This window comes from Plecotus auritus (assembly GCF_963455305.1).
Source record: "Plecotus auritus genome assembly, chromosome: 4".
NCBI classification, from domain to species: Eukaryota; Metazoa; Chordata; class Mammalia; order Chiroptera; family Vespertilionidae; genus Plecotus; species Plecotus auritus.
The window spans coordinates 161966490-161989944 of record NC_137775.1 but is presented as its reverse complement, the minus strand read 5'-3'; the positions used below and the strand labels follow the sequence as shown (position 1 = coordinate 161989944).

Below are 23455 nucleotides of genomic sequence, written 5' to 3'. Positions count from 1 at the left end.
AATATATTCTTATTTAAACATGATCTTAAAAATTATTAATAGCAGAGACATATGACACCTGCACAAAAAAGCTAAGCAGCATGATCAGTCCAGGATTATTTTCTTCTTAGGAAATAATTACTTGATTTTTTGCATAGGTTTAAGACTGGATATATTTTCTACATTCTTATAATTTTTCTTAGGGGCACTTCTCAAAGTACAGATTAGAAAACAAATTCCTATTATTTTAAAGTACCCACCACTTTCTCACATCTAGCAAGAACAGAATTCAGTCCTACTTCTGAGGCCAGAGTAATGATTTTTTATAAAAGTGATTATGAAAAAAAGTGATGAAGAAAATAATCAGGTAGGAAATAGTAAAATAAAGCAATTTAAAGTCAACTGAATAAAACAATGAAGTCAATATTTTTGCATTTTAGAAAGGCTTTGAAATATTTAGAGTTATAATATACTACCTTTATTCTAAAATTTCAAAACTAATTTTATCTTTGTAAGGGAGAAAAGGAGATACCATTTGAAACAAGTTACATCTTATGTATATATATTTTTATAAACTTTTTTCATATTTCCAAAGTCCTCATTTATCTCTAAGAGTGATTATTTTATTTATAATACAGTGGCTACTTAATATATATGTGCAACAATATACTTCAATAGTCATCTAACTTTTAAAAATATTTAATTGTATTTTCACATGAAATAGTGAACATATGGTCTTAAGACAGTGAAACTTAAGGAACAAGAAAGTATTGAAAATATGCTAATTTCACTAGTCCACTACAATAGTTTATGAGTGTTTACCTTTAAAAGTTATCACCCAACTGAATTCCTACTAAGAGCTAACAAGTAAGTAATTATAAAGAGGGGAATACTATAATTAAAATAAAGAAAATGGAGAGCTCAGAAAAAAAGTAAAAGATATTAAACTTCACCAAAAAGAGAACATCAGAGAATCATGAGTGATTTACTGACATAATGCATAGTAGGGAAAGAGCCATTGGTGGGAAAGGAGCCTGCACTAAGTAAATGCCCTTTTATTTTTGGCAGCTGGATTCAGTAGTCCTCAGAGGGTAAGTTTAGAAATATTATCATTCCAGAGGAGTGCATGTAATTGTATCTTGTCTGTAATTTTTTATTTTAATAGGAAAGAGCATATGGGAAAAAATGTAGGGCTTTCTAACCAAAGTTTGAATAAAATGACATTTTAATGTGGAATGTCAGCACTAAAAACTTTTATGAATAATTTGTATGATTATATATCTTCAGAGTAGATTTATAATTGACCACTTACCCTAATATCCTTCAAGCTTGCAAACTGCTCCCCAATGAATGGTTGAGCAGGCAGGAGGACTTCTTAAGAAGAGAAAAGGAGATGACCACCCTACAGGAACTTTCTAAGATTCTGTAGGACCTCAGCCATTTATTAAAATTGCCATGGTCCTATCTTGGCTGGAGTCCCTCACGGTATTGGGAGGCATATGGACTGCCATGGGTCTCCTGGATCACGTCCCAGGCAAGATCCTCTCTCAAGGTAAGAACTGTGGATTGTATCACAATTTGATAACCACAGCTCACTCTCAAGAATGTCAATGTCTTTATACAAAAGAGGAAGCAGAAAGACAGGCATCATGAATGTAATGCATAGAGACGGAACAGGAGCCATTCAGCCTAGTGGTTAAAATCACAGCCTCTGAAATATGACTGCTGGGGCTTAAATGCTGGCTCTGCCACTATTCCATGACCTTGGGCAAGTTACTTAACTTTTTATCCTTCAGTTTTCTCGTATGTAAAATGAGAGTGATAGCTACCCTGTCACAGGACTGTTTTAAGTATTAAATGAAATAATACAAGTAAAGTGCTTAGAACAGTACATGGCATGTTAGAATCCCTCAATGAACTTCTGTAAGATCCTGCACCATAGAGTGTGATGATTGGCTAAGGTGCAACAACATAGATCAGTTGACAAACAACTACCTGTGTGTATAACTAATATTTTCCCTTTAACTAGAAACAATTATACGATTTCCAGGATTGGTACTATATTAGCAAAATCAGTTTTGGAGGCCAACAATTACTGTCTTCTCCCTGACAACATATTCAAATGGAACTGCTTTGTAACAAGATAAGGAAGAAAATCTTTCATGAAGTACACATTATCAGTATATCTTTCATATCTCCAATGCATTTTTAAATAGAATTTCAGGTTCAATTTGTCTTTTCAGTTTTGTGTTTGTTCACATAATCACATCGATTCACAAAATCAATGACATTCTTAAAATCCTATCTTATGAGAGAAATATAGGAATATAACCATGTACTCTTACCTAGATGCTAATGTAATGCATCCTTTCTTAAAAAATACATGATTATGCATTTCTAATTCTTACACTGGATAATAATTAAAACCTTTGAGCTTCAGAAAAAAACTTATCTTTTGAGTTATATTAAAACTTAAAATTCTGCTGGTTTGCAAAGAGTTTTTAACATTATATTGTATCTATATTATTAACTATAAATATTTTTGCCTGATTGTGGAATATAGTTTGTTAAAATAATAGTAATGTCACAGTTGTGCAAAACAAAAAAAACCACCTAATTTTAACAAGTTAACTACAAAAATCTATACTGACAAAAAATGACATTTGTGAACATGAATTTGAAGACAATTCTACCACTATTTGGCTGAGATCACATTGAACAAGTTTCAGCCCACAGCAATTTGACAGCACACTGGCAACTGAACATACAGGACGTCATACAAATAATGGCATGAGTAGGAACTCTCATGGCATCAGCGAGCACCATTTATCATCACATGACTGTGACCCTTTCTGGTGAGAAATGAGGAACTGCTCCTCCAACACCTTCCTCTAGAAACTGGCTCTTTTCCCAGCCTTTTTTAATTCTCTTCAGCTTTTGGCTTATACATGGAAGAAGTAAAATGCTCTTACCCAGAATTACAATCGATGGCAAAACAAGAGCGAGAACAAAGTTTGGTGGTGTATAAAACCTGTAGTACTCTCCTTCAAAAGCTCGTTTCCATCCATAAATTAAAACATGGAAAGTGCTTATGAGCAGAGCGACATAGCCAAGAGTAGACTTCGGATGGAGGAGGAAGAAAAAGAAACAAAGAATAAGAAACAAATTATTTACATTCATAAATAAACCTATTTCATCTTAAATTATTATTGAGCTACTTTTTGCTACTAAATTAAACAATTTAAGCACTTTCATATATATTTACATCCATACTTTATTTTACACAATTAAAGCCATATTGCATAGTTTAATATTCTAATTATTTCATTTATTATATGAAGAACTTTTCCCTCATGTCATTGAGAATGAAACATTTAATGCTGTATAATATTCCATTGAATAGATGTGCTATAATTTATTTAACCATTCTTTTCATTGATTATTTACTTTGTTTCCAGCTTTCCTCAACTATAAATAATGTCACTCTATGCCCTTTTCTATATTCTGGTTTATTTCCTTAGAACTGATATAGTGGGATTGCTAGTCAAAACATCTGGCTTTACTTTAAGGTTATTGACTAAAACTGCTAAACTTTTTTATATAGGTTATCCACATTTCTGCCAGTTGTGTATACTAGGAAAAATGAGTGTGTTTATATATGAATGCATATGTACATGCTAACGGAAGGTAAATATGAAAAACCTTATATATTAACATGTAATATAAATAGCATTTCAAGCATGTGGCTTTACTGACCTTATTAAATGAGATTATTAAGAGCACTGCAGTTAAGCAGTTTACAGGTTAAAATCTAAAAGGTCAGCATTCCTGGTTCCCTAAATTATGATGTTCGATTGTTTACTGTGAGAAATACTCTATTACATAAATGTAATATTGCATCTGTAGAATGATGTAACATCTAACTTCACTTGGAAAGGATCAAAACTCTAGCAGAAAATTTTTCTGTCTGCAATTACTCATCTAAATCTATAATGATAGTTTGCACCCATCTAGCACCTTTCATCTGAGGGCCTTCTATTTCTTTCCAGGTGTGATTAAACTAGCACTTTGCAAAGTATTCATATTTTCTTTCCTTCAAAAGAAGAAAAAAGAATTTAGACCAGGGAAATGCCCTTAATTTGAATGAGATTTTTAGATAATTTAAAAACAAAAAAGCTCAAGTAAATAAAGAACACCTCCCCCACCAAATTCAGTTTATCACCAAATGATACTTATCGGCATTATAGTGCTGTAAACCATGTGGATACAGCCAATACTGATTGGGTCTATGTTTGAGTTATATATTTTTAAATATGCAAATGTAGCCCTGGCCTCGTGGCTCAGTTGGTTGGAGTATTGTCCCATACACGGAAAGGTGGCAGGTCCCATTCCCGGTCAGGGCACATACCAGGTTGCGGGTTCAATCCCTGGTTGGGAAGCATGAGGGAGGCAACCAATCAATGTTTCTCTCTCATATTGATGCTTCTCTCTTTCTTTCTAAAATCAATAAAAGCATGTCCTGGAGTGAGGATTTTTTAAAAATGCAAATACAAACTCCTTTGTAGACACTCATATACATATGTATATAACTTATATACTAAATACACTAGCAAGTTCATAAGGCTGGTTGTTTGTCATAATCCATTAACTTAGTTATCTGGTTTGTCACTACTTTAAAATATTCTTTTAAATATTAGACTGACCTCCTTCTCACTTGAATTCAAATTAATGAGATTTCTCTGGACATAGCAGGATGACTCAGAATATAAAATAATTCTTCATTTGGCTAATAATACATTGACTTTTGGCTTCAACTTGTTCTAAGCTCACACATCCCCACCTTCATTTTTTTTTTTTTCTGATTAAAATAACCTTTATCCATAGCATAGCAGGCAAGGTTATCAGTGCTGTAGAATTCTGTACTGGTCTTTCACTTACTAAACCAGGATGGGCCTAAGCTAGCCTCCAACCATATGAGGTCACCAAGCTTACACGCAAAAACACAGCTTCCAAAGGCTCTTTTCATAAGAAGCATATTTCAAATTCAACTGTACCTAACATGTAATTCTATGCAGCCCATTCCCTCACCAAACAAAACCTCACATACCTGAATAAAACTGAATTCCCTCCAGTTTAAAGCATTGCTCACTGAAGGGATGGAGGTGACCGCCAGGAGGGACAGTAAGCCCAGGCTCATTATGCCAAAGGAGATATACATTTCAATTCTCCAAACTTCTTCCTCATTCCAAGAGTTTTTAATGTCCGCATGAACCTAACAAGAGAGCAAACATGAGTTTCCCTTACTTGACAGAACATTAACTGATTCAGCACAGAGTTCACTCCTGGCATAAGAATACATCACATATGGACATATTTAAGTTGTATTAATTCAATTTAACAAACAGTTATGGAGAGCCTGTTACTGGATGGTATTGTTTCAGGCATGGGAAAAGAGAATGGAGAGTTAAACAAAAGCAGGACTAGGATTCTCTCTTTCTTTGCATATGTGTGAGAAGAGTAGGTAAACCTGTCTCACATTTGTAATGCATCACAGTTACAGGGACACCGGTGTCCAAAGACCACGAAATGCCACGTGGTTTGTCCCAGTTGACACAAAGAAGTACTGGCAGTTAGACTTAGTTTTGAGGTACTTTTACAAGTTGGTTTAAACTTGATTGAATAGTTTGGATACATTCTGGACTTAGTTCAATTTAGAACCTAGAAAAGGAATTTCTAAACTACTTTTGTATGTTCCTTTCTCACATCAAGAGTATTTGTATGTTGATTTATCTTTCTTCTTACCTTCTTTTCCACAGGAAGCTGAGATTTCCCTGAGGATAAAGCCCTACTGAATGCAAATATTTATCCACTTGAATTGCCTCATTATTTAATATGCTTTTCCAACTGTCCATTTGCCTCATCCCTATATAATAACTATATTGGTAATGCATATATAATCAAGCAGAGTAAGAGGGGTTGGGAGTCCCGGAGTTGAGTTGGAAGTAGGTAGCAGCATTTAAAATGGTGTTTAATGTAGGCCTCACGGAGGGGATGAGACAGGGGTGGGCAAACTTTTTGACTCGAGGGCCACAATGGGTTCTTAAATTGGACCGGAGGGCCGGAACAAAAGCATGGATGGAGTGTTTGTGTGAACTAATATAAATTCAAAGTAAAGGAGCGGAGGGGAGAGCAAGAGAACCGGATAGAACAGCCGGATCCGGCCCGCGGGCCGTAGTTTGCCCACGGCTGGAGATCTGCGCAAATGACTTGAAGGAGGAAGCTGGGAGAGCTGATATGAAAGCCTCCCTATTCAGTTAAGAGAAGTAGTATTTTTAGGGAAAGAATGACTTAAAAACATTCATGTGTTTTTTTCCCCCCAAATAATTTTAGGTTGAAATTGTTGAAACACGTGTAAGTACTAGATGCTACATACTTGGCCCATGATGCCTTGGCTCCTTATAAAAAGAAAAAGCCTTTACACATTTGTTTTGGTGCGGTGTCCTCGGCTTTCACTGAGAAACGCTACATCAAAGAGCTCCCATGGTACACTTTATTTTACATTCGCTGAGTGCGAATGATTGGGGAATTCAGTCTAGTCCAGCATTAAGCTCCCTCCATGAAGCTCTCCTTGCGATGTTCTTGACTCGAGCTAAGTGCTAGAAAAGCTTCACCTGAGGAACTGGCATCCTTCCCGCTTTTTGATAACAAAAATCTTGTAAGCATATGTCTTCTGATATGGACTTCCTATTCTGCTTTATTCTAATAAATGTATACAATAAAATTTGTTCTAATTTTATTGTATACATTTACTGAGAATTGCCTTAACATTTTGTGGGACACAGCCAATTACAAAACATTAAAATAATGAACTGTTCAGTACTGAAAGCAATCATTGCAATAATAACATTAAAAATAAAAGAACAGCCCTGGCCTGTGTGGTTCAGTTGGTTGGAGCTTTGTCGAATACACCAAAAGGTTTGATTCCCAGTCAGGGCACATACCCAAGGTGCGATGCTGGTTGGGGCATGTGCAGGAAACAACCAATCTACATTTCTGCTCACATCAATGCTCTCTCTCTTTCTCTCTCTCTCTTTCTCTCTCTCTTCTTCTTCTTCTTCTTCTTCTTCTCTCTATAATCAATTTTTTGAAAAAAGAAGGAAAAAACCCTAATCTTTTATTTCTCTGCTTTTATTCTGCAAAGAAAGGGATGGTTGCAGCTTTCACCCTCAATGATTTTGCATTAGCCATGTAACTCCATGCAGAAACATTAAAGAACAGTACTTTTCCTGCCCTAAATATACCAAGGTATGCAAAGTTGTACCCAATTTTTAGTCTTACGGTTTACAAATTATATTAAGCATCAGATAAATAACAAACATGCTCCATACCTGCTGATAAGCCATGTTGAGAAACAAGTATCTCTCTGATCTTCTCATTGGCAAGCAGAGGCTATAGGCAACATGAACCGAAGCGAAGAAAAAACTTAGTAATCCAAGCTGTTTTCTACACTGCAACCAGGTCTCCAACCAAGGTGGAAATCTCCTATACTTGGTGCCGTAATAAAGTTGAAAAGCAGCTGCCAGGAGACCTGCTAGGTATACCAGGGACAGCAAAGTAATGGCAACTATGGGCAAGGTTTTATTCACAACCTCAATAGGAATCTTGTAAAAGTCATTCTGCTGGTTTCTAGCATAGGGATGTATCACATCTCTGACAAAGGAATAAAGAAAGAAAAATGTGGCCAGGCTTATAGCTACCACTACTGGCCCTCTCCAGAGAGTAAAGAGTTGCAGGGGTAAATTTTCAATCTCCCTGGCTGATGATAATGATCCCACGTCAACAGGAGTAAAATTTAACTGCCGGGCAAGTTCAACAACCTGTTGTCGAGCTTGAATATTGTTGCTGCAAATATAAACCTGCAGCAAAAACAAAAGACACATCATTACTATTGCTGCTTATAAAAATGGCGATGATCCCACCCTCCACTTAGCCTGTGGAGCATCACTTGTGATGAGCAAGTGATGCAAAAAGTTAAGGAGATAAAGCATTTATTAATTTATTATTTATTAATAGATTACAATAGTGTCATTAAAAATGACCAAGTCCCGTGAGATGACATGAAAAGAAAATGCAGACAACTCTAGCTAGAACCTGGGATCAGGATGACTTCAGGGGAAGGAAGGCAGGAGGAACAAAGGTTCTGGATCACGTCGTTCACTGGCACTGGTGATTTCAGGCCTCCCCTGCAATGGGTGGAGTTTGAGCTGCTGGTTGTGCCCCAGCTCTCTCTCTCCCCAGCAGAGAACTGGGTGGGGCTGGCTCGCCAGGCTTTCCAGGATAATATTTAGTTTTGGGGCCATAGTGGTTGGTGATTCTGCCTAGTAGGGTGATTACAAGCACTGCCTTTTACAGATAATTCAGCAAGAAAGAAGATGGGCGTGCATTCAGGGCTGAATTTGCAACTAAAACCTCTAAATTATGTCAAGATGCTGTATTATAAAATGTATCTTTTGGCTCAGAAACCAATTCACGAAGTATCTCTGGAGAAAACATGGGTTATCTCAAGTACATTATTTCATTAGTCAGAAAGAGATTCTTTCATCTTTAAATGATGACAATATACTGGGGGGGGGGATGGTATAATAAGACTTACTTAATTTAAAAAGTAAATCAACTGCCATTTTCTAACACTAAGGTGTTAACTCTATAGGAACACTAATGATGAGATGGGTGGGGTTAGGGGTGGGCTTTCAGACTACCACAACCTCTTAGATATACTACTGCAGATGGGAATTCAACAAGTATTTGCTGAGCACCAAATTCATTGCTAGAGTGAGCCACTATTACTTAAGGGTAGGTCATCTCACCGAGGGCTAGAAAAATACTGCTACTAAGTAATGTTTGGGAAAACAGATTCTTAAATATATTTATCCCTGAAGATGTTTATATAAGGATTCTAGAACAGACCACCACCGAAACACTGGCATGTTAAACCTATTTACATTATGCTGGCAATATAAAGCTCTTTGCATTGTTAATTTTACTTAATATTAGGCAGATGAGTGACAAAGTCTATACTATTATATACATGTTCATGAACTTCTAAAATGGAGTGGGGGACAATACCTATATAACAAAGAAATAAGGAAAAGCATTCTACATTAATTTATTACAGTTGTGACAATGATGAAGTAAACTCTTTTATTTGTTGGAAAAATCCTATAAATTATGGAATTCTATAATAAACCTAAAAGTATAAATCAAACATTCACAAGGAGTAGTATGAAATACAAATGAAACTATTTCTGTAGCTCCCCTTGAATTATATCTTGTTCCACAAATTTTTTTGTTGTTGTTAAAGAATTAAAATGATAAAAAAAAAAGAATTAAAATGATCACAAATATGGGCAAAGGATTAATTCAGGCTTATCTCTAATTTAGTCTGTATCCATTGCTAAACTTTGGTGGATATGCAAAAGGAAAAAAAGGATTCAGAAATAGCCTTTAGGAAAATTGGAAAATATATATTCTTTTACTAGCCTTCCAAATTAAAGACCCGAAAGTGAATGGCTATCATGACTGACAGGCAGCATACAGTGATATAATACTTGAACTTATTTTCTAAGACTCCTAATCAACTATCTTTATGGACAAAAATAATAAAAGTATTTTGTCATCATGCTTAATTATAATGCAGAATCACACCTTAAAGGTGCACTATTCATATGTTTACTTATGAAGGCTCTCATTCCACAAAGGCATGGAGGGAGTTCCCCATCTGCTTTTATTTTCAAGGTGAACTAGACACAACCCCTAGGCTAAAAGAGAACCTAAGAAATCCAATCTGCTTCTATCTTCTCCACATGGATTAAAACCTACACTTAAAAATAAAATAAACTGTACTACTGTATTTTAATAAATTCTATGAATAATCTATGTAAAATAAAAAGGTATTCCCAAAGCATTCTTCTTGAGGATCACAGGAAATAGTATTTCATACAGCGATGGAATACAGCTACCGAACAGCTGCAAGCAAGGAAGAGGGGAGAAGGAAGAAGAGGGAGGAAAGAAGGTTGGGAGGGAAGGAGTGAAAAGAAAAGGACATGCCTGCTGTTTGTTTCTTTTTTTGAGGAAGCAAGGAGAGATCAATCCAATGTGTTCCATTCTACATCAGCCAACCTTGTCTTTTCTTGGATTAGCTGGTTAAGACAGAAAAGTCCAAGAAAAGATGTGTGCCCCTACAAGGTCAGAACTTTCAGGTGCTCATACGTAGTTTTCAAAATGATAACCATTGGAGGGGGTCCGAATTTGGTTTTTAAATGTATGCTATTTGTTTAACTACGTAACTACAAAATACTAGATAAACAAGAATAAAATTTAAAAATACACACCTGCCGGCTGGCATCCTTAGGCCCTAACTGAAGTGCCCAGGCTGAGATAACATTAAATCCTTTGACGACCAGTGAATCCGGGAATAAGGAAGCCAAATATTCAGCATTGGACTCTGGGTATTGGTTTATCCTCATGTTATTGCTCACATCAATCAGGATTTTACCCACGAGCAGATGTCTCAGGTCCCACAGGGAGGTGTAATGTTCTCTATGTATAGCAACAAATATGATATTTGTTTTTGTTAGCACATCTTCATGATGAGTGACATCTACCACGTGAGGAAAAAATTCAGAAGCAAATTTAGGATTTCTACTTCCTATGACCACATGATAGCCACATCTAATAAGTCGAATGGTCAGGGATTTGGCAAAATCCCCACTTCCAATTACACCTACAGTGACCTTCCTTGCATCTTTGATACTATTCATGCCATTAGGCAAAAAAGTATCACTAAGGCTCTTAGGACTTCCCATCATCGAGATAGATTCCATGACACAGACTCTTCCAAGATCACCAGAGATATCCTAGGGGAGAGAAAATAAAATGTTCATCAATTACCTCTTACCAAATGTGAATACACTTTTAGACATTATAATACGGCCCTCGTTTGCAGACATAAAATATTTCAGCAAACTATATAACTTAGAGCACAAGTAAGACACAATTTGCAAGCTAAAAAGGGATCTGAGCATAGAAAAATGAACTGTCATGGAGTTGACATGCTAAAGTGGGGCTGCTCAAATTTCAATGTGCACATGAATCACCTGAGAATCTTGTTAAAACGCTGATTCTGATTCAGCAGTTCTGGAGTGAGGCCCAAGAGTCTGCATTTCTAGTACGGTGAGCTGCTGCCACTGGTCTGCAGACCCCTCTTTGAGCAACAGGGCACTAGGGAACAAAAGGAAGAGATGGATATCTTCACCTAGAACATTTTTAAAAACACAGTTCTAACCTGATTACCCAGTTTCTCACCAGATCAGAGGCAGCAAATCAGAAAAGCTGCTAGTGGTAGAAAGGACTATGATAGAATGTTATAGCACACGGGACAACAGAAGACAGAAAAACCATGAAAAACAAAGGGCCCTGGCCAGGTAGCTCAGCTGGGGAGAGTGTCCTCCTGATACGCTAAGGTTGCGGGTTTCATCTCTGGTCAGGACACATACAAGAATGAACCAATGAATGCATACATAGCGGGATAACAAATAGATGTCTCTCTCTCTCTCTCTCTCTCTCTCTCTCTCTCTCTCTCTCTCTCTCTCTCTCTCCATTCCTCTCTTTCTCTAAAATCAATCAATAAATTAAAAAAAAAATCTTTAAATCCAAACTCTCAAGAGTCATTTGGCGTGGAGTCTATCAACTATCCTATACACCTGACTCTTATTAAATGAGAATAAGATAAATCAACTACTAAAGAATGAACTACTAATGAACCTTGGCACTTATATAATACCTTAAGAAAAACAGGCATAAAATATAATAAAGAATTAAATATAATTGGCTTCTATCATTCACCCTATATCCTCTAACTCATCAATGAGAAAGTTAGCTTCTCAATTTTATTAGTAATGTGTTTATGGCCTTAAATTAGACAATACTTGTGAAATCTTTTCTTCTTTTATTCATTGGTGAGATAGAACACAACACAATTAGTTTTTCTGGGGAAATCTGTCAAATTATTTAAGTGACTAACATCTGAAATGTTCGAAATAACTTTCTCCAGAATACCAATCAGATTTCCATAAATCAGTGTCACTAATGGGAATGAATGAAAAATACTCTTCCTTTCTCTCCTCATTGCACAATTTCTTTTATGCTAAAAACAGATGTGGATCACTTCAGAGAATTTAATGGATTTTACAGGAAAGGTGGAATGTTTCAAAAACATGTTTTTGGGGTTTGTACTAAATGAAATTTGAAATTACTGGAGCTAAAAATATTCAACTTTTTATCCTAGAAATGGATCACATACAATGGCTCAAAAAAACCCAGTAAATTAATCTTTATTTTTTAAATATATTTTTTATTGATTTTTTACAGAGAGGAAGGGAGAGAGAGAGTGAGTTAGAAACATCAATGAGAGAGAAACATCAATCAGCTGCCTTCTGCACACCCCCTACTGGGATGTGCCCACAACTAAGGTACATGCCCTTGACCAGAATCGAACCTGGGACCCTTGAGTCCCCAGGCCAATGCTCTATCCACTGAGCCAAACCGGTTAGGGCAAATTAATCTTTAGAAAGAAAAAATAATATAACCTAATACTCATTATAGCACATTCTCTGTCAGGTTTGTTGTGTTTTATATAATAACTGATTGAATTCCCACAATCCCCACAGGATGCCCATTTTAAAGATGAAGAAATTAAGACAAGCAAAGGATAATTTATTTGTTCAAGGTCAGAAGAGAGAAAGTGAGGGAGCTAGGATTAGAATCCATGTGCATGCAGTTCAGCTGCAGGGTTCCTCAAACTATGGCCCTCGGGCCACATGCAGCCCACCGAGGACATTTATCCGGCCCGCCAGGTGCCGCTGCCTGTCCTGCTTAGCAGCCAACTCGTCTCAGGCCTGCAGTGTGCATAGGAATTTGTTCATAGTTGTTGTTTTTTTAACTATAGTCTGGCCCTCCAACAGTCTGAGGGACAGTGAACCGACCCCCTGTTTAAAAAGTTTGAGGACCCCTAAGGCATGTGTCATTTGGGCAAATGTAAGGAATTTAAGAAAGGGCTCTTTCTTTGGGCATGAGGGAAAAGAGGAAGAGGTGTGCTCATCCTATATAATAAAACCCTAATATGCAAATTGTTGAACGGCGGAATGACTGGCAGAACAACCAGTCACTATGATGCTCACTGACCACCAGGGGGCAGACGCTCAATGCAGAAGCTGCCCCGTGGTGGTCAGTGCACTCCCATGGGGGAGCACTGCTCAGCCAGAAGCCAAGTTCACAGCTGGTGAGCGCAGTGGTGGGGGCGGGAGCCTCTCCTGCCTCCACTGTAAGTGGGCGGTAAGGAGCGGGGGGTCCCGGACTGTGAGAGCCCCATACTGCGAGAGGGATGTCTGAGGAGGATTGGGCCTAAGCTGGCAGGCAGACATTCCCCAAGGGGTCTCGGACTGTGAGAGGGCACAGGCCGGGCTGAGAGACTCTCCCCCCGACCCCCGCCTAGTGCACGAATTTTGTGCACCAGGCCTCTAGTATTAGTATAGTCTTCTTTGGCCATATCATTACTCCTCAGCATTACCTAGTATTTTTAATGTCTAACTCAGATCCTGGGGAAGGAGAAAACTCTCTATTTTTAATCTATTACACATGCTTCACTTCACACTTTTCAAGTGAGAAGGGATGGTAATTAGCAGCTTTCCCTGGAATGACTGCAGGTACCCAGAAGGCCAAGAGGGAGTCATATGGACCAGGGTAGTACAAAAACATCAACATCCTCTTGGAGAAGAGGTGGGTTATCTTCACTATTCAGGAGCAGTTAAAAGAACCAGAAGTAATTTAATGAATGATCATTTCATTCGACAATTCAAGTTGAATTGACCAACTTACCCCTAGTCCTATATAATGTCTAAGGGTAAAAGGGTTACTAAGCTTACACACAGGAACCAAGTGTCATATACCCTAGTCCTAACTTCTTCTGAGTAGAGATTGTTGCATCTCCCAAAAGATAAGAATTGCAAAATCTTGAAATCTATCATGATGATCAAGGTCTTTTCAAACTAAAAGCAAAACAGTATCAGTTATTTGCTAATTTTATAAAGCAAATTCAAACCCCTTCAGTAAATCAGAATGTGAACAGATAAAAATTCATTAGGACCTAATGGGCCTCCCATTATAACATGTATTTTTATACATATTTACGGGCAACTGTTCTAACATGTTTGACCCTTATTCACATTATATTTCTAATGGCAAGTTCTAACTGAACCCTTTAATGGTGTGACTGTAACTATAAATAAAAGTTGGCCTGATAAATGAGACTCTTCGTTATAGTTTTAAGCAATGTAAAAGTATCCACGAGAAGGAGAAAAAAAATCTTGTAAAGGATTTGAGAGATGGGTTATTTGTGTATTGTTGAAAGCTTACAGTACTAAAATATGTGTGCTATTTAATAGTGCACAAGGTTTTCATATATAATATTATCTTACTGAATTCTCAAATACCTGTGGAGTACATATTATGCCCATCTTAAAGATGGGGAAAGAGACTCAGAATTTTAATGATTTACTTAAGTCAGTGCAGTTTGTAGTGATCCAACAAGGATTTAAATACGAGTCTTCCAACCTCGGCTCATTCTAAAACTGCAGAGCAAACATTTTAGGGGAGATTTTAAAATTGTTTAGATCTCCAAATGTCGCCTGTAACTATATTCTGTAAAATCAATACTAACCTTAAATAGTTACAATGTGAATCTCAGCTCAGGATAGTTTTAGAGAAATCCAGAGCTATAAGTTTAAGAATTCTAGCTACAAAACAGGTAAAATGCTGAAATAATTCCATTTTTTTAAAATCAAAACCAAACAAAGAATTAAATTTATTAGTACTACAAAACAAAACATGAATGGTTGCTGGGTAACTTTTGAGGAAACCCAGCTAGCAACCCGTTTGTCTTCTGAGGACTCTGCAGACGGCCTGCTTTTCAGAGGGAAGAAAGAAGCAAGGGCCAAGAAGAGGGCCAGTGTCCTGTGGAACTCATCCATACACAGGCCTAAGAGCGACTCATTCCCACAAACTATGGGTAACGATCTAGTGCTGACACACTGGGACCAAATCTCATCAATCCACTCCTAATTTGGTAAGCTACCATTTGGATCACTAGGTTAACCGCTGAGCTGAAGTTAATTAAAACTGTGACATCTGCAAAAAAAATGGGGTTATAAAAAATGAATAATGTCAATATCTGAAGGAGGTTTACCTTGTATTTACAAAAAAAGTTACCAAAAACCTTACATTGTACATCTCCATTGACAAGAAATGATGGTACTATAACTGGCAAGGCAGATCTACCCTGCTGTGTGACCAGCATGAATTTACGGAGGCCACTGTGTTCTTTGCATAGGAGAGATACATCACAAAAGAAGCATAGTGCTTACACTCAAGGAATTTACATTCTAGTTAGGAAAACACAAGCTGTGCGTAGAATTAAAAGCAGAAAAAAAACCTCACATCTTCATACCATTAAGAACTAGCTTGTATGATAAGAGCGTATTTGCTCTAGAAAATCAGGGAACAGAAATACCTCATGGTGTTCCCTTACTTCAAGTCATTCATATATATAAAATTATATTTACAAAATCATCTCTAAATTACACAGGACTGGCCCTGACTGGGTAGCTCAGTTGGTTAGAGCAGTGGTCGGCAAACTCATTAGTCAACAGAGCAAAGTATCAACAGCACAACGATTGAAATTTCTTTTGAGAGCCAAATTTTTTAAACTTAAATTTCTTCTAACGCCACTTCTTCAAAATAGACTCGCCCAGGCCGTGGTATTTTGTGGAAGAGCCACACTCAAGGGGCCAAAGAGCCGCATGTGGCTCGCGAGCCGTGGTTTGCCGACCACTGGGTTAAAGCATCGTCTCGATACCTGCCCCAAGGTTGCGGGTTCGATCTCTGGTCAGGGCACATACAAGAAGCAACCAATGAGTGCATCAATAAGGGGAACAACAAATCAATGTTTCTCTTTCTCTCTCTCCCACTTCCTCTCTCCATCTCTCAAATCAATCAATAAAAAATTTTTAAATAGAAATAAGTTACACAGGGCTGCTTCAAGCCACGTTAATGACAGTGCATTGCAGGTTCAGTTAAGCTTAAGACTATAAGGACCCGACGTTAAATTTGGCTCTCTGTGACCTTTCCTTAAAAGTGTTAGGGCACTGGTTTCCAAATATAAAGTTATCACTGGTCTACAGTGATTAAAAAGTATATGGAACAACTAAATACCAAAAACATAAAATCTGACTTAAAAATGGGCAGAAGATCTTAATAGACATTTTTTTCATTGTCTATGGGAATGTACACTGGCGCAGCCACTATGGAAATAGTATAGAGGTTCTTAAAAAAATTAAAAGCGGAACTATCATAGGGCCCAGCAATTATACTTCTGGGTATTTACCTGAAGAAAACAAAAACACTAACTCAAAAAAGAAATGTGCATCCCTCGATTCACTGTAACATTATTCACAACAGCCAAGATATGGAAACAGCCTTAAAAAGGAACAAAATCTTGCTATTTGCAACAACATATATAGACCTGGAAGGTATTATGCTAAGTGAAATACCGTATGATTTCACTTATATGTGGAATCGAAAAAAATAAAAATAAGTAAAATAAAACAGAAGCAGACTCATACATACAGAGAACAAATTGGTGGTTGCCAGAGGGATGAGGGGTGGGAGGATGGGCAAAATAGGTGAAGCTGTTAAAGAAGTACAAACTACAAACTGCCAGTTATAAAATAAAGAAGCAATAACCTTGCCCTAACCGGTTTGGCTCAATGGATAGAGCGTCGGCCTGCAGACTGAAGGGTCCCAGGTTCGATTCCAGTCAAGGGCATGTACCTTGGTTGTGGGCACATCCCCAGTGGGGAGTGTGCAGGAGGCAGCTGATTGATGTTTCTCTCTCATCGATGTTTCTAAGTCTCTATCCCTCTCCCTTCCTCTCTGTAAAAAAAAAAAAAAATGCAGCAATAACCTTGTTGCAGATGGTATTGAGATACGGATGCATATGTTTACTGGCTAACGAATACAACTTTTTCTGTGTTGGAGTAAGTCACTTGTAAACAAAAGTCTTCTATGAAAGGCCTACACAAACTCATTTTCACTAATTTCAATGCCATAACACAAAACAGATTACAAATGGCACTAATGTCCACTGAGTGCTATAAACTTTAGAGCTCTCTGGTGATTGACATCAATTTAGAAATGAGGCCACAACCCAGGATCATAATGATATTCATCCATCCATCCATCCATCCCCAACCATTCACCAACCCAACATCATCATCAGCCCTATCCACTAGGCATTGGGCTAGGTACCTACACTCCAATTACACAGAACAGGCACTGGCTTCCTATCTGATAATATGATGAAATCAAGAATGTGGAAGCATACACAGCAACTGAAAAAAAGCTTTATTGAGGTGTAATTTACACAGCATAAAGTTTACCCACTTTAAGTGTATACATTAATAATTCTCAGTAAATTTACAGTTATGCAACCATCACCACAATCCAATTTTAGAACATTTCATCAGCAGTAACTGTTTTTACTCACATTTTAACAAAACTGGCCAACAGTTAAGTGCCTCTTTTAAAAAATCCTGCCTCCCTTAATGTTCTGAAAGCCCCATGGGCGAAATTTCATACACACCGCAGAGTGTGACCTGAGTTTTGCTGACTCTGCTTGGTGCTAGGAGAGAACTAGAGGATCCCGCCATTTGGGTGAGTGTACAGGCAGAACTGCAATCTCAGAGCTGCCTCTTCCGTCAAGGAAGAAGGACCTACTAGAGCAGGGGTTCTGGACTTTAGCTGCACAATCGATTGACCGAGGACCTTTATAACATAGTGATACCTAGTCACCACCACCCATCTGCTCAGATTTTTATTTCCTTGGTCCGGAATTCAGCCTGGGAATCAAGATTTTGTTTTAGAGATTATCAGCCAAGTCTGAAAACATCTCTACTAAAAAGTTTCAGGATTCAACCTAATACTTATTTTGGTATTTGGAGATAACTTATGTGGCTTTTTGATCCTCAATTATGCTCCTCTTTACATTATTGTTTGTGTCAACCAGTCCTCCTTGGCGCCAATTCAATGCCAACAGGAATCCCCAGTTTGGGGTTCAGTGGAGAAGGAAACTTTATTCAGTGCAAAACAGATCAACTGTGATACAGCAAGGCTGTGAGGTGGCCCCCAAGGCCAGCACCCTCTCTGGCTAGACCTCTCTGCTCTGTTCCTGACTGGTCAGCTATGCTCCACACCAGTCTGCCTTGCTCTTGGCTGGTCTGCTCCATTCTGTACCAGTCTGCACTGGCCTGCTCTGCTCTGCTCCAGCCACAAAACAGTCTTCCATGGGAAGGGAAAGTGCATTCTCAGAACCAGAAGGGAGCTGACTTATATAGACAGATGTCTATGCCCTTGGTCCCCTTCGACTCATGCAAACGAGGACTCCAAATCCTCAGTTTGACTGGTCCAAAAGCATTGTACTGATTGGTCAGAATGGAGCCGCTCTGATTGGTCAGTGAAGAAACTGATGGGGATACAGCTGTGCAGCTCTGATTGCATGAGGGAAAGCCTCAGTCCTAGTGGTTGAAATAGGGTTCCAGGAACTGCTTTTTAAGGCCTGGCTCAGATGGCAGAAGCACAGTGCAGGCAGGCAGTTCAGTGCAGGCTTTCCCCTGAAGTGCAGTTTGCACGAGAGGCCCGTGTATAAATGGCTGCTAGGCTCTGTTTTGTTTTGTTTTGAGTCATTGTTGTATGTTAGTTTGTTTTTAAAATTTGAGCCCAGTCAGCCACTGGGAGCCTTTTTTAGTAGGTATTTTCTTTCTCAGGGTCCACATTTGTAATCATGAAAAATAACACTAGTGGGAGAACAACTGTTGCCTTTGAATGGGGGAAGCTGAAGAATTTATATGTAGGCTTTCCCCTTTTTCCACTCAGGCAGTAACAGCATCAGTAGATCCATTCACTATTTTGTAATTTTCTCTTCACTTTCCTTAAAATGTGTCACCCCACCACACAGCATACTTTGTTCCTGTTTTTGCATAACATGCAGAATTCAGAATGTTCTAGCGAGGTATCTCTTCCTTCTGTCTGACAAGGGGCTCCTCTTAGTTCTCCAGACACCCTAGGTTCTGCTGACCTGAGCAGATGAGAGTTTCTAAGTGGATTGACTGGCTCTAGAAGAGCGCCTACCAAATTTTAATGTGACTATGAGCACCCGGGAATCTTGTTAAAATGCATTCTGGTTCTCTAGTTCTGGAATGAGGCTCCAGGTTCTGTATTTCTCCCAAGCTCCCAGGTGATGCCTGTGGGCCTCACTAGGTGAAGCTGTGGTCCATGGGCCATGCTTTGACTAGTCTCGCTATCTTTTCATTTGATGTTTTTCATAGGAAATACAGACTAAATAACTGAGAAGACTACTATGGTAATTATGGAAGATTCGTTTGTGTGATGTCGAGAAGAAAAAACAGGCCTCGGCTTCTGAAATCAACTTGTTTTCTGAGTCTGTTTCCTTGGTAAAATAGAAAACAAAAGCCTCGCCGGTGTGGCTCAGTGGTTGAGTGTCTGTCTACCCACGAACCAGGAGGTCAAGGTTTGATTCCTGGTCAGGGCACATGTCAGGGTTGCAGGCTTGACCTGCAATAGGGGCATGCAGAAAGCAGCCAGTCGTGATTCTCTCTCATCATCGATGTGTCTATCTCTCTCTCCCTCTCCCTTCCTCTGTCTGAAATCAATAAAAATACATTTAAAAGATATTTTTTTAAAAAGGAAAACAAAGAGCTTGTACTTGAGTCCTTTCCAACATTTTCTTTTGTTTCCAAGTCTTTTTTTTTTTAATGCCCTAGCATTCATATAAGCATAACCAATGGACACAGACAGTAGGGGGGTGAGGGCATGTGCTGGGGCAGTGGTCGGCAAACTCATCATTCAACAGAGCCAAATATCAACAGTACAACGATTGAAATTTCTTTTGAGAGCCAAATTTTTTAAACTTCTTCTAACGCCACTTCTTCAAAATAGACTCGCCCAGGCCGTGGTATTTTGTGGAAGAGCCACACTCAAGGGGCCAAAGAGCCGCATGTGGCTCGCGAGCCGCAGTTTGCCGACCACGGTGCCGGCCGGGGAGAGGTCAATGGGGGAAAAAGGAGACATATGCAATACTTTCAACAATAAAGAATTTAAATAAAATAATGCAGATTTTCTCATTTCAATAAATGGTACTATAACCTACAAGATGCATAAGTCAAAAATCTGGGAGTCATTCCAGAGTCCTGGCTTTCCCTCACCCTTGACGTACAATCCACATCAACTCCTGTTCTCCAAAATATTTCTTAAATCCCTCTCCACTGACACCAGTTTAATTCAGTCTCTAGCATTTCTCATCTAAACTCTACAAACACTTTCTGATAAGGTCTCTCTCTACGTTCTCCTTTGCCTCTTCCCAAATCATTCTCCACAGAGCAGCTAAATCATCTTAAAACGTAAATAAGATGATGTCTCTCCCTCCTTAAAATTCAGTGGTTTTCTGTGGCACTTAGAACTATAGCTACCTTCCTGACCATCACCTAAAAGGCCCCAAACGAACTCGATAGCCCCTGCACACCCTCAATCCCATCCTGTATGACTGTTCTTCCCTACTAGAGGTCCGAGGTATACAATCTGTGCAAGAGTAGGCCTTCCTTCCCCCTGGCTGCCGGCACGGGCTTCCCTCTGGCACCTGGGACCAGGGCTTCCCTCGCAGCCCCAGCTTCATCAGGAAGGAAGTCCAGTCTAATTAGCTAATATTACGCTTTTATTATTATAGATGGTCCAGACACAGCACCCTTTTCTAGAAGGAGAAAAGACCATTCTGGTTCCCACGTGGAGAACTTTTCACATGCTGTTATGTCTCTGGCACAGAATGAGTCACTACATGTTTGCTTTGTTTTCCTTTCCGCTCTTGTTGGGTTTCCTTTGTAATTACCTGATGCCATTGTTTCTTTATTCACTATCATTTCCCCCACCAGACAAAAATCTTTCTGGGGGCAGAACCAGGTTTATCTTGCCCATCACTGCCCCCACAATGCCTGGCACATAGTAAATAAGAATACAATAAATATTCTGTGCTGCTGAATGCATCAAAAACGTCAGGACCAAAAGGTATGTAATAGGTCTCTAGGAAAGACCCCTCTTTTCACAGACCAAGACATGGAGGCCCAAAGCAGGTAGTGAATATGTCAATATCATGGTTATGTGAATGTCATGGTTACTGGCTGAGCACAGAATAAATATGTATCTCCTGATGTCCTGAAGGCCTAGTCTTTTAAACTTCCCGTTTGCCTTCTTTCTCACCTTTCTAACTCATTTATGATCCTTTCTGTAAACCTTTGTTTGCCTTCATCGGTGCTACTTCTTCAGTATTAAAAGGTAATTATGTTCACTCACTACAAGTATATTTTCCATGTCATCACTGCAAGAAAAAGTGACTGAGATATAGCTTTTCATTTCCTTTTTGCACAATTAGCTCAATTTATCATTATTGATATTGTCTCTTCCCTCAACCCCCAAAAGACTGATTAGCTAAGAGAAAGGAACTGCAAACTGTTTCTAAATACTCTGAAAATTATCTAGGATGGGCATTTTTCTTCTGTAAACAGCTTTTCATTTTTGAAACAGCAGAGGGAGAGGTGCAGAGTAAAAAAAAATATACACACCTTAGAGAAAGAAAAAAATAAATGGAGATTAATACAGCAAAGAAATAATAAAGGTGGGAAAAGTGTGTGGGGTCGGGGGAGAGTGGGGGGATGGCCGAAGTGGTTTGGAGATCTAAAAAGGTTCCCAGTAGTGAGGCTGCTAACAGGACTATAATCTAATCAAAGACATGAAGGTGGGGGAAAGGTCAGAAGTTTGTTCCATTTCTCCCATAATGACGAATAATTAACCATGGCCTGTTATAAGGTTTTCTATCTAAAAAATGAACTGCCTGAGGAGGAGTAAAAACTGACACCAATTCTTCCCTAAAGGGTGGGAGTAATGGAAATCTCCTGACAAAGATTCTCTCGATCTCTCCGCCCTATTTTAAGAGCCAGATTTTTAGGGCATAATTTTCAACAAGTTTTGGCTGCGGCTGAACACTGGGCTCCAACATAATTTAGGACACTTAAAGACGAAGCCAATTACTTTCTAAACACATAATGGCCCGAACACACCACGGTCACATAACTGGCTAATAAACAAAATGAACACTAGAAATACTCCCTTGTTGGCAAAAGCAGTGATGTATGATTTTCAATGAAATGCGTTGCCATCAACCCCCAAAGTGGTGGGGAGACCGGCTATCCGGGAGGCGAAGGTAGCCTGCCAGTCCTTCCCGCAGGGGCACAGCCTACCTGGGACGAAGTCTGGATCCTGGCCTCCTTCCTCCTGGGCCCAACCTCCGCTCTATCTGGGAGCGAGGGGAGACCCAGAGGAGTAGGGGGTGCAATCGGGGGGACAGACACCGTTCCGGAGCCTTCCCACTCCCCACCCCCCGGTGCGCGATCGGGAACGCCGCCACTCCGGACGGACTCCCGCGGAGGGCGCGGGATCCGGGGAGGAAGGACGCAGCGCGTGGCGCCGACTGCATCCTGAGCCTCACCTCCGCGGCCGCTACCTCGCCTCGCGCCCTCTCCGACCCGCTCACCTCCGCGCCCTCCGCGCCGCACGGAGGTCTCCCGCGGCGGCGCTGCCTCCCGGGGGCCCGGGCTCTGGGCCTAGGGACTGCGCCTCCGGCCGGCGGCTGCGGAGTGGCTGCGCGGCGGCCGCGCTCCAGGCTCCCCGCCTCTCCCGGCTGGAACGCGTGGGGCCGGAGAGGAGGCGGAGGGAGGGGGGCGGCGGAGGCCCGCCTGGCTGTGACGCACCGCCGGGGACTGCGCTCCGAGACGGTGCCGAGCGCGATCGGCCCCTGGAGCGCGGACTAAGGGCCCGGCGGGCGGGGCGGGAGAGCGGTGCGGCTCAGGGAGGGGTCGCCGAGACCGGAGGGGTCACGGGAGGGCGTCGGGGAGAGTCCGGGAGGAGGGCGAGCGCCGAGTGGGGCGAGCAGTGCCCAAACGGCTCCAGTTTTGAGCTCCTCCCCACTCCAACCCCCGACCTGGGAGCAACTGAGCATCTATCCCTGGCCTTGGCCCCCCAGATTCCTTCTAGATAAATCAAGCCCACGCTCCTGCTCCACCGCTTTGGTGCTGTGTGTCGCCTCTCCACTCTCCACTGCTTTTCAGTGCGTCCCTGCCCCCAAATTCCCTCTTCCCCACTCCCAGTTCCCGTCCGGTCTCCCAGAAACCGCGCTTTCTCCCCCGTTCGCGTTTCCCCCACCTCTAACCATCTTTTGGCTGTGCAGTGTTTGGGGAATAGA

The 23455-nt window shown here is 40.0% G+C and overlaps 1 protein-coding gene across 1 annotated transcript; it reads right to left on the bottom strand.

The window, feature by feature from the left end:
- Positions 1-1145: 1145 nt before the first annotated feature.
- STEAP2 (STEAP2 metalloreductase) lies at positions 1146-22896 on the bottom strand. The gene is made up of 6 exons (XM_080666484.1): positions 22748-22896; positions 11136-11259; positions 10371-10895; positions 7368-7895; positions 5087-5251; positions 1146-3099 (listed from the first exon to the last, which is right to left on the bottom strand). Exons 3-6 carry the CDS (start codon positions 10860-10862, stop codon positions 2812-2814), a joined length of 1473 nt encoding a protein of 490 aa, XP_080522610.1. The 5' UTR covers positions 10863-10895; positions 11136-11259; positions 22748-22896; the 3' UTR covers positions 1146-2811.
- Between the last annotated feature and the right edge of the window lie 559 nt (positions 22897-23455).